Consider the following 11,903-nt stretch of genomic DNA (forward strand, 5'->3'; position numbering starts at 1 on the left):
GTGTCTGTCCCTTTTCTCTCTCCTCCCCTGCTGTCTCCCTGTCTCTGTGTCTTGTCTCCTCCCTCTGTTTCTGCTTCTGCTTCTCTCCCCTGCTTCTCTCTGTCTCTCTGTCTCTGTTTCCTGTCTCTATTTCCTCCCCTCTGAATGTATCTATGCCTCCGTCTCTCCAGCCTCACTCTGTCATTTTGTGTCTGTTTCCCACCTCCTTGTCTCTCTGACTTTCTGTCTCTGTTTCCCCTGCTCCGTTCCCTGGGTTTCCCCCTGACCCTGCAGCCGGAAGCCAGACGGAAGGACGGGTCTTGCTGGGAAAGGCCACGCTGGGGTCCCCACTTCTCCCTTCCCCGTTTCCGCCCCGCACCCGCCCCCTGGGGCATTCCGAGTGCTGCTGGGAGCTGCCCTGCAGTGAGTCAGGCCAGAGGGACAGGCAGGAGGCACCCTGAAGGGGCCTGGGCTTCCCCCCCACCCCCACCCACCCCCGCAAGTCCCAGCCCCAACGTCCACACTGCATTCCAGCGCAGTCATCAGCGTGCGAGAACTAGCGGGCAGGCGGGTCTTCGGGTCTCCTGGCAGGGGGCTCAGCGCTGCGTGCAGGCGGAATGAGACCCAGCCTTCTCCTGGTCGCAGCCCTCTGGGCAGGCTGCGTGTCCTGCAGTGGACTGGAAGGTGCGCGGGCATGGTGGGGTATTCAGGGTGGGGGTTGGGGGCTCCCCGGCAGAGGCTGTGGGACTGAACCTGTGGCTAACCTGGACCTTCTAGTGGGGGGAGGGAGATGGAGCTGGGGAGTCTGAGGTGGGGCCAGGTCTCACCCCAACCTCTGACTATGTGTCTCAGAATTACATCTCAGGGTTCAGATGGGGACACTGGCACCCCATCTGTGGTAGCTAGACATCCAGACATGAACCCCACTGCCGCAGTCGATTCTGACACCTGGAGACACTATATAAGGTTTCCAAAGCCGTAAATCATTCTCAGGTCAGAAAGCCTCATCTTCCTCCCTTGGAGCAGTTGATGGGTTTGAACCACCGACCTCAAGGCTAACAGCACTACCAGGGCTCCTTTGGATGTAGGTATAGATGGCAGAAACAGTTTGCACTGGATGGATTAGACATTGCTGCTAACGAGCCATTGAGAAGGATGAGGCTGTCTGTGCATGGTGGCACAGTGGTTAGGAATTGGGTTGTGATCTGCGTGGTTGGTAGTTCAAAGCCACCAGCTGCCCGGAAAGTAAAAGACTGGGCTTTCTACTCCCATTAACAGTTATAGCCTCTGAAACCCACAGGGGCCACTGTGAGTCCGAATTGACTCTCTAGCAGGGAGTTTGGGTTCTGGTTCCCAAAGTGGACACTATCGTCCCCTGTTGGGAGGCCCTGGGATGATGAAGCCAGACTGCAAAAGCAGATACCTACGCTGGGATTTAGGGGCTGGGGGACAAACCTTTTTAATGTGGTGGGAAGAGAGGATGAGCCTTTTTCACCCTGAAAAGAAGGCAATAATAGGTCAAGGCAGTCTGGAGAGCTAGGCTCTGGGAAGCTATGTCAGAGACCCTACAGTTGCTCTGAATTGGAATCCATTCATGCAGAGGCACCTCAGAAGAGAGGTCGGCCGACTTGCTTCCATGCAGATGACAGCCAGGAAAACCCTGTATGGTGCAGCCCTCCTCTGTTACCCACTAGAGCAAGCAAACAACAGAAGGGACCAGTGATGGTGCAGTGGCAGGAGTCCTGCCATCTGGGGGACACCAGGTCTCTAGTTCCAGTGGACGCCCTTCCCATGCAGCCATCTGTCCTTGGTGGGAGGCCGGTTCCATAGAGCTGCTAGACTCAGAAAGACCAGGAAGAAAGGCCTGGCAACCAACAGACTTCTGAAAACCTGATGGATCACCCGGAGCTAATCCACAACGGATCTTGGGGGGTGGTGCAGGACTAGGCACTGCTTTGTACTCAATAGCTGTGAATAATACCCACACAGATGCGGATACAAACATGCCTTTCCATGGTGGGCATAGGGAATGCCATTGTGCGCTTCTCGTGCGCTTCAGCGCAACAATGTTACCAGGTGGAGACAGTTAAACATCTCCCTCCCACCCCCACCCTGCTTCTACCACCCAGGTCCCCTCAGTGGCACCTTGCACCTCAGTTTCCCCATCTGGAAAATGGTTTAGTCACTCCTGCCTTGGTCATTGTAGATCAGGTGAGAGGTAGTATGGATTCCTGCCTCCTTCCTTCCTTCCTTCCTTCCTTCCTTCCTTCCTACCTTTCTTCCTTCCGCAAAAATTTATCAGGCAAACTCATGGCTATTGAGTCAATACCAACCCATAGTAACCCTATAGGACAGAGTAGAACAGCCCCTGTGGATGTCTGAGGCTGTAACTCTTTATGGGAGTAGAAAGCCTCATTTTTCTACTGCAGAGTGGCAGGTGATTTTGAACCACTGACCTTGTGGTTAGCCGCCTGACTAGTGAGAGACGGTGTTGATGAATTCATTTGTTCTTTAGGCACACATTTATTAGGCTTCTATGTGTGCCTGGCAGCATGGCAGGGCCCAACACACAGTAGGTCCCGGACAATTCCGGGAAGAATCAGCAGCTCATACCCCTCCCTCCCCTGGCTCCCAACAGGTCTGAGCCACCTCCAGGTGCGATGCCGTGCCTTCAGGTACCCAATCGCGGTAGACTGTTCTTGGGCCCCGCCTTCGACTCCAAACTCCAGTGGCCCCACCTCTTACATCACCACTTACAGGTCAGAGAGGGGGGAGGGGAGACAAGCAGGGCCCTGGTGGGGGAGGAATTCCTGTGTGTCCTCTCACAGGCACCTTGGAAAGAGGCCTGGCCATCTCCTTCTGAAGAACTAGGCCCTGGTGGCTCTGTGGAGCATAGTGGGGGTTGGGGCTGGGGGGCGGGGGGTGGGGGGCAGTCCATAGTCATGCATTTGGTTTCGATTCTGGAGATTTTTCAGTTGAAGAACGAGGCACACACAGCCATTCCATTCCCAAGCTTTCTGATTTCCAAATCAAGTGCCAGCTCTAAAGCTTGACCACAATTGAGTGAAGTGAACGTAAAGGTCCCAGACACGCTCACTGGCACCTGCCACATTGCCAGGGTTCAGCTGGAGCCTCTTAAGCCACCTGGGACAGCACACAAGGAGAACCAGTGGAATGTTCCAGAAGGTCCTGGTGGCCGCTGCTGAGTCTTGTCCTTCTAAGGTCTGAAATCCAGAGAAGCCTCTCCTTTCAGATTCTAGAGTCTGAGGGCCCTTAGGCCACTGGCAGGCTGCACTCTGGAAGCGTCTAGCATCCGAAGGCCCTGGCACCTCCCCAGGGCTTGTGAGAAGCAGCCCTGGGTCTTGTGGCTTCATTAACTCCCTAGGGTCAGAGCCCACCGTAGGACAGAGGACCAGCCCCTTGGTCCCCTGTCCTGGGCCCTTCTCCACCCCCACCCCCCCAGTGCATAGCCGGCCTCTAGACCTCACTGCTCACCTCCCCAGGCTAGGACTGGCCTTGCAGGGGGAGAGTCGGCCCTGCCTCCAGCCCACACCGGAAACGCGGCGCTGTGCCATCCCGGACTTCCAGATGTTCTCCATGGTGCCCTATGTGCTCAACGTCACGGCTGTCCTCCCCGGGGGCCCCAGCAGCACGCTTCTGCCCTTCGTTCCCGAGCGCATCAGTGAGTGGGGGTGGGGACTGGGGCGGGAGGAAGCCCCACGGCCACGTTCCCACACTTCCCTCCTCTCCCACCTTCTGTCTGGAATCCACTGCTCCAGCCAGCGCCCACCCACTCGCCCTTTCCCGCCCCACCTCCAACCTGGTCCTATCCCATCATCTCTTACCTGCACCTGTGAAATCCTTCTGCCCTGGTCCCTGGCTCCGCCCTCACCGCCTCATCTCCAGCCTGTGCTCCTTGCAGCCGCGGGGGGGGGGGGCACCCGTGAGCACCTGCATCAGGGTCCCACCCTCCTTTGCCCACAGCCCTCTAGGGCGCCCACCTCCCTGGGGCCAAAGCCCCTACACAAGCTCCCCTTTGACTCACTCTGCACCAGGCACACAGGGCTCCTCGATGTAATCCCCCTGCACCAGGCCCTGCCCCAGGACCTTTGCACAAGCTATGCCACCTGCTTGACCAGCTCTAGTACCCCTCCTCTGCCTCCTAACCCGCCCCATGCCCCTCCACCAGTGAGCTTGTTTCATTAAGAGCCCCACAGTCCAGAGAGCGCTTATGAGCCCCACCAAGGCAGGGCCCTTCCCTCTGCCCACAGCCCTCCAAGGGCTCCCAGCTCCCTCAAGTCAAAGCCTAGGTTTTTCCGGAGACTCACAAAGTCCAACCACAGGGGCCTCCTCGCTGCTCCGCCAACTTGCCAGGCCCAGTCCTGCCCTAGGGCCTTCACACAAGCTGTGCCCTCTGCCTGGAATGCTCTTCCCACACATGCCTACGTGGTACCCTCCCTCACCGCCTTCACGTGCCTGCTCAGAGATCTCTGTTCAGTGAGAGCGTCCCTGATCTGATGCTGGAGGGGAGGTACACAAGGGCCAGTGTCTCAGAAAGGTAACCATGATTGGGTTACCCCCCCCATTGAACATTAGAACATGGTCACACGAACATGTGTACATGAGAACTCCTACCAGGCTTATCCCAAGTCCCAGCAAGGAGCAGAACCTCCGGTGTCCAGCAACAGATAAGTGTGGTAAACACAGCGTGGTCCGTCCACACCACGGCCCTCACCCAGCCAGAAAGCGGAGCGTGATTCGGATATTTGCGACTTCAGGCACAAACCTTGAGAAATCTTACGCTGAGTAAAAGAAGCCGTTACAAAGGATGTCCCATTGTCTGATTCCCTTGAGTTGGCGGATCCCTACAGCGGTGGGGAGGGGGTTAGTGGTTCCTAACTTGCCTGTCGGTTTACCATAATACAGAACGGGGCGTGATGGCTAAGGGGCTGAAGTTTCTTTGGGGGATGAAGAAAATGCTGTAGAACTAAACAGTGGTTCCCTGACTTTGTGAATATACTAGAAACCACTATGTGAGTGTGTGTGTGAGGAATATCTCAACAATGAATTCCAGCCTGCTCCCCGCCTCACACACTCAATCTTCCTTGCCCCTTCCCTATGAGCTGCTGGTGTCTCCTGTTTCTTCTCTTCCTCCTCCTCCTCCTCCTCCTCCTCCTCTTCCTCCTCCTCCTCCTCCTCCTCCTCCTCCTCCTCCTCCTCCTCCTCCTCCTTCTTCTTCTTCTTTTCTTTCTTCAAGTAGCAGGCTTTATTGGGAAGCGAAGCCTGCCAGGCTACTCCAAAAATGGGGAGAGTAGCATGGATACGAAGGGGGCACGCGTACAGATATACTCTTGGGGGCAAAGACTGGTAGCTAGAGGCGGGAGAGCACCAGGTAACCTCCTGATTGGCAAGTTTTTGTTTTTAGTTCTTTTACTGGGAGCTCTTACAGCTCTTATCACAATCCATCCATCCATTGTGTCGAGCACATTTGTACCTATGTTGCCATCATCATTTTCAAAACATTGTCTTTCTACTTGAACTCTTGGCATCCGCTCATTTCCCCCCACCCTCCCTGATGTTTCCTGTCTCTAAGCTTCTGCTTGCATAGATTGTCAGCCCCAGGAGGGACAGAGGCCAGGTCCGTCTGGGTCACCACTGTGTTCGGCATTGGGGCAGTGCCAGGCATTCAGTGGACACTGGAAGAGTTGTTGGTTGAATGAATCGCGGCTGGATCTGCCCTCCCCTGACCTTACCTCCTGCTTGTCCCCCAGTCAAATCAGACCCTCCAGAGGGCGTCCGCCTGAGCCCCATTTCTGGCAAGCTGCTACGGGTGCAGTGGAAGCCCCCCAGCTCCTGGCCCTTCCCAGAGATCTTCAGACTCAAATACCGAGTCCGCTATAAGCGTCACGGATCAGCTCACTTCCGGCAGGTGAGGCGGATGGGGTGGAGGGTGGCAAGGGCGGTTGGTGGTGGGGATACTGGATGCAACAGGCAGACGGCACAACATGCAGAGGTTTGAGGGATTGGGTGTGCACTGCCAGGGGCACAGACTGGTACAGAAGCATCAAAGACTGCAACCTCTGGTGTGGATTCCGCGCCAATGTCTATAGAACACAAACGGAACCTGACAACGGAACCGGTAGACAATATCGCGATACTGACGTCGCCCAAGACTTCATCGGGCTCGGATCCACCCACCGCCAATGCTCCCGGCAGCAACTTCCAAGAGATCAAACATTGCACTGGCCAGGGCTGCCCAAAGCCTCTTTCAAGTGTGGACGAATGAGGATATCACGTTGAGGACCCAGGGGCGCCCGGCCCAAGCCGTGGCATTGTCATCGGCCTCCTGTGCGGGTGAAAGCTGGACATTGAATAAGGACGACCGGAGAAGAATCGGTGCCTGGGAATTGTGGTGCTGGAGAAGAATCTTGAGGATCCCATAGACTGCCCGGAGAACAAACCCGTCTTTCTTGGAAGAAGCTCCCTTGAAACAAGGAGGGCGAGACCCCCTCCCAGGTACTTGGGACGACGTGTCGTCTGGAGCGGCCAGTCCCTGGAGAAGGACATCACGCCTGGTCAAGCAGAGGGGCCGCGCGAAGGAGGGCCCTCGGGATGATGCACTGACACCGCGTCAGAAACTGTGGACTCCATGGCACCTAACAACAACGACAACGACAACAGAAAAGGAAGAACGACAACAGAAAAGGTAGCCCTCTCCTCGGTGGCCGCCCAGGAAAATGAACACACAGTCTGCACGGACCTGCGCTCTCACACACGTGCACAAGGACGGACACACCCCATGGCCATCCGCAGGCGAACGGCTAGGCAGAGAGGGGGCACCTACACACTCTGGGGTATTTCCGAGCCATTAGAAGGAACTGTGGAGGTGTGAGATTTCTCGGGTGGGCAATGCCACGGTCCTTGGCTTCACAGAGGAAGAAACTCATGCTGAAGCCTGGTTTGTGATCCAAGTGGATTTTATGAAGGACAGAAGAAGTTTCAGGTGTTACAGTGGATGGAACACAGGCATCCTCATGGCACTGCACACCCACACATGGTGGCCTCAGACGAGAGAGAGAGAGAGAGAGAGAGAGAGAGAGAGAGAGAGAGAGAGAGAGAGAGAGAGCCGTTCAGCCAAGCAGAAGGTGGAGGAGCAGCTGGAAAAGAGGGCTGTGGTCTCCAGGTTCCAGCCTTTGGGGGCCTGCAGCTGGGAGACATGGTCAACGGTACTGGTTGACTCCATAGACTGAATTACACCCACCTGGCCTAGATTGGGCCAATCCAGGTGTATCGCCCACCTATGTCTACCACCCCCCCAGCCCCGCTGGCTTGGGGCCTGAATTGGCGCATGCCCTTTAGCCTTGATCAGCTTCCAACTGGCTGTAGGGGGTTCCTAAGCATGGAGAGGAACAGCCACCTACCAGTGGCCATTGCTGGGTGTTGTAGGGCTGGTTCTGACACACAGCAACCTGATGGACAATGGAAGGACAATGGTCCTGTCCCATCCTCCCATCCTCGTTACGTTTGAGCTCACTGATGACGATCCAAGGGGCAGTTATGACCTTAAGGGGTCAACGACAGAGATGTCAGACAAGATGAAGCATGCAGCGGCTCACCTTCAGACGGCCGCGTCTTCAAGAGCCAGGTCAGAGAGAGAGTCACGTACTCTCATGAGTTCACGAAATCTCAGCACGCAGGCCACGGTAAGCACAGTGCTAGGAAAGGGTCGTAAAACAGACACTACAAGGAACAGTCCTGGGATGAGCTAGGGGCATGAACCCTGTAGGAAGGGGAGGTCCTAGGAGCACACACGTGACAGGAAGGCACAGACGTCACCAGATAGGCGGGCTCTAGAGTCCAGCTGGGGGCCTTGTCTCTAAATTGGCTTGATTTGAGGAGTATGAGGTCTCCCCCAGGGGAACCATCCATGGTCCTTACCAGAAAGGAGTGGCCCCTACTTAGGGTGGGACACACAATAGGGTCTGATTGCTCCAGACTGCAGACAACCTTCCCGCAAGTGGCCTTCAGGCAGTTGACCTTCAAGCCTATATAGTAGCAACCATGTGCTTGCAAGAACACCTTGCCGTTCATTAATAAGGGGCAGGGGTGGTGGGGCAGACGCGACATCGTGGGGAATAACACTGACTTGGGAGAATGGGAGTGGGACGCATCTCCAACCACGGATGTGGAGGTTTCCCTCCAGGGGAGCCCGGGCCTCCTGACCGGATGCATGTTGAGAGCTTGCCCTCCTCAGACACGCTCTTCCCGGGTCTGTCCATCTCGTTGAGGGACGTCCGCTTTCCTGTATGACCCAACAAGCTGCCTGCAAGTTACGTGCCCAAAGGGACTGATAACGAGGACTCACACGGATGCTTGTCCATGTACGTTTCATAGCAACGGTGTCCACCAGGGCCACCAACCGTGGACACAACCTGAGTGCCTGCTCGCTGGGCCCAAACCACGCTCACGGCCATCGTGGGGCCCATGCTGACCCGTAGCAGCCCCAGAGAGGGATGAGTAAGCAGTGTGTGCTCTATTTCCACCATGGAGTATTACTCAGCACACACACACACACACACACACACAGGAAACCAGTCTCTGGAGAAGAGACCAGTCCCTGGAGGAGGACATCGTGTTTGGTAAAATGGAGGGCTGGCAAAAAGGGAAGCCCCACGACCAGACGGACTGACACGCGGCTGCAGCGGTGGGCTCAGGCAGAGGGACCGCGGGGAGGACGGCGCAGGACCGGGCGGTGTTTCCTTCTGTCGTGCGTGTGTCTCCGTGGCTCACCATAGCGAGAAATGCAATTGGAGCTGCCTCAGCTCCACATGGTGTCGGTGCGAGTGCCAGAGAGGAGAAAGAACGAATGTGCCTCAGAAGGAGTACGGCCATCATGCTGTGCTCGTCCATGTTCATGAGAGAAACAAACTCACTGATACTCACATATGTGTAGAAGAGAGAGCTTTATATCAACGAGTAATTGTATGTTAAAAAAAATCCCAGCCCAGTCCAGATCAAATATAAATTCCTCTTCAGACTCACGAACATATGCAATGATGTCGAATGCAGGAAGATCACAGGCTGTGGGGGGAAAGTCTTGTGGATCCAGTGGGTGGAAAGTCTTGTGGATCCAGTGGTGGTGGAAGCATCGCAGTGCTGGCGTGGGTCTCCACGTGGATCCTCCAGCTCCACGTGTCTTGTCAGCAGGAACATCTCACAGGGAGTCTCTGTGTATCTGACCTCCAGTGAGACATTTATGTCCATGGAGCGTCCACATGAGGTCATCGAGCTGCAATCTGATGGGCTAGACCCCACCCCTCCACAAGGTGTTACTGATGCTGTCACTGCCACACTGTTCCTTAGAGGTGAGGATAGAGCGAGTCGGTCTCAACGGCACAGACATGTTGCCAGGAGGGACCCATCACGCTGGTAAAGGGTCGGCAAAGAGAGGAAGATGCTCAAGGAAATGGATTGGAACCGATGGCAAGGGTGGGCTCGGACACAGCAGCTGTTGGGGGCTGTGTTTTGTTCTGTTGTGTTGAAAACAGACTCACTGGCACCAAACCACAATGACAACCTTGCTGCTGTGTGTTCTGCATCTGGCCAGGCCCCTCCCCCACTGATGGGGGGCTCAGGTGGAGCTTCGGTGAAGCACGGTCAGACAGGAGGGACCAGGGGACAGTGTGTAGAAGGAGTCAATGGAGTAGAGGGGGACGGAGAGGAAAGGGGCATTGGGCTGTGCGGGGGGAGGGGACAGAGAAACGCCCCGGGCAGTCAGAGATGCCACTTGGGGGAGGAGTTGGGAGCATTGGGGGGACCAAGGGTGAGGGTGATGAGGTGTCACGAGGCCCTGTGATCCAGGAAGGCTTCCTGGAAGAGGTGGCTCCCAAACCATGCCCGGAGAGGCTGTGCAGGTGACCCTGGGGAAGGCAGTAGCTAGGACGGGGAGTGTGCAGGTGTGTCAGGTGCTGTTCAGGATGGAACCAGAATCAGAGATGGGTTGTCCTGCTCTGCTGCACCCAGCAGTACCTCCGCACCTACTGGTCCCGTCACCCAGCCCCCTCTCTCCTCTCAGGTGGGGCCCATTGAAGAGACCACCTTCACCCTCCGGGCTGTGCGGCCTGCAGCCAGATACTGTGTCCAGGTGGCTGCTCAGGACCTGCTGGACTATGGGGAGCTGAGCAACTGGAGTGTCCCCGCCACGTTCCTCCGCACTCCCAGCAGGTAGTGGGGTCCTGCCAGCACCCCCAGAGGAGTTGGGCTCCGGCCACCTATTCCAGGTGTGATTGGCACTGGATCGGCCCAGGCTCAGGTGCTGGCTTTGTCACCGCATTGCTGGGCCACCATGGGCCAAAGACTTTGACCTCTGGGAGCCTCCGTTTCCTTGTGTTGTGCAAGGGACCATTCTCTCTCCTCTGGTTCCAGGCCCAGGCTCGGGGAACCATGGATGTGAGGTCATCTTCATGCTTTTTAAAAATATATATAAAACATTTTAATTGACATATCTTACTCATTCCAATATGTCCCTTCCCATACAGTTCTGCTGTTCAGCCCCATCGAGTCGGGTTACACAATTATCAATGCTATCCACTGTCCCCCGCCCCCCACTCTCACTTCCGTACCCTCGGGGAACCATTACTCCTGTCAGTCTCTGGGGTCCTCAGCTTGACCACCATGGACCGAACGATCTCCGACATGACCTTAATAGTAAAGGAGGACAGCTGAAAGAACTAGGGCGGTGGTTCTTAACCTGTGGGTCGTGACCCCTTTGAGGGTCGAACGACCCTTTCACAGGGTTGCCTAAGACCTTCGGAGAACACATTTCTGATGGTCTTAGACACCGCTCCTCTGTCCGTCTCCAGGCGGGTCCGCCCACATGCAGATACACCCACATAGGAGTGCCCGGCATAGGAGTACCCGGCGTGAAGACTGTTAGCCATACTACACCATGCTTCAGCACAAAGTTTCATTTATTTGTAATTAGAAATAAATATTTCACAATATATAATTACATATTATTTCTGTGATTCATCACTATGCTTTATGTTCCATTTGTAACAATGAAAACACATCCTGCCTATCAGATATTTACATGACGATTCGGAACAGTAGCAAAATGACAGTGATGAAGAAGCAACGGAAATCGTTTTATGGCTGGGGGCCCCCACACATGAGGAGCTGGAGGAAAGGGTCGCGGCAGGAGGAAAGATGAGAACACTGCTCCAGAGGATAGTTACGTGGTTCCTCAGCGCCATCCTGCGCCCTGGATTTACCCTTTATGCTGTGAGGCCCTTCTCAGGGGGCTGTCCGGCGTCTTGTTGGTGGGGGTTGAGCCTCCACTATATACACCCACTCCCCTTCCACTCGATTCGGTTGAATGTTTTTTGAATTTCTGATACTTCTTCTCATCGATGACTCATGATCGATCACACAGGCTGGGGTGTTTCTTCCATGTGGGCTTTGTTGCTTCCCTGCTAGATGGCCTTTAAGACCCCATAGCTTCCTGCTGTTATTGAAACTGAGTCGTCATGATCGGAATCGGGACACATTCTCCCTGGACTCTGGAGACACAGAGGAAAACCTCAGCCTGGGGGAGCCCGAGATGATAGGGTGGAGGGAGCAACACACAAAACAAACAGACCTCAGCCCCGGAGTCAATGCTGAGCGGTAGCGACCCTATAGGACAGGGTAGAACTGCCCCCATGGAAGCCTCATCTTTCTCCTTCAGTGCAGCTGCTGAGTTTGAACCTCTGACCTTGCGGCTAGCAGTCTATGCCACCATCTTCAACTCTGTAGTTGGGTTTCTGCACACACACACACACACACACACACACACACACACACTCTGAAGCTGCCCAGAAGGGAGCCCCACTGTGGGTGGGGGGCACATGGGACATGAGGTGTGGGGGAAACCAGCCCCTCAC

At 55.6% G+C, this 11,903-nt stretch overlaps 1 protein-coding gene across 1 annotated transcript; it reads left to right on the top strand.

The window, feature by feature from the left end:
- The first annotated feature begins 127 nt into the window (after window positions 1-127).
- On the top strand, window positions 128-10,987 carry EBI3 (Epstein-Barr virus induced 3). Its single transcript, XM_075535585.1, has 5 exons — window positions 128-663; window positions 2,618-2,738; window positions 3,483-3,661; window positions 5,751-5,908; window positions 10,055-10,987. Exons 1-5 carry the CDS (start codon window positions 597-599, stop codon window positions 10,205-10,207), a joined length of 678 nt encoding a protein of 225 aa, XP_075391700.1. The 5' UTR covers window positions 128-596; the 3' UTR covers window positions 10,208-10,987.
- The last annotated feature ends 916 nt before the right edge of the window (window positions 10,988-11,903 follow it).

The sequence above is a fragment of the Tenrec ecaudatus genome, chromosome 1 (assembly GCF_050624435.1).
Source record: "Tenrec ecaudatus isolate mTenEca1 chromosome 1, mTenEca1.hap1, whole genome shotgun sequence".
Taxonomy (NCBI): Eukaryota; Metazoa; Chordata; class Mammalia; order Afrosoricida; family Tenrecidae; genus Tenrec; species Tenrec ecaudatus.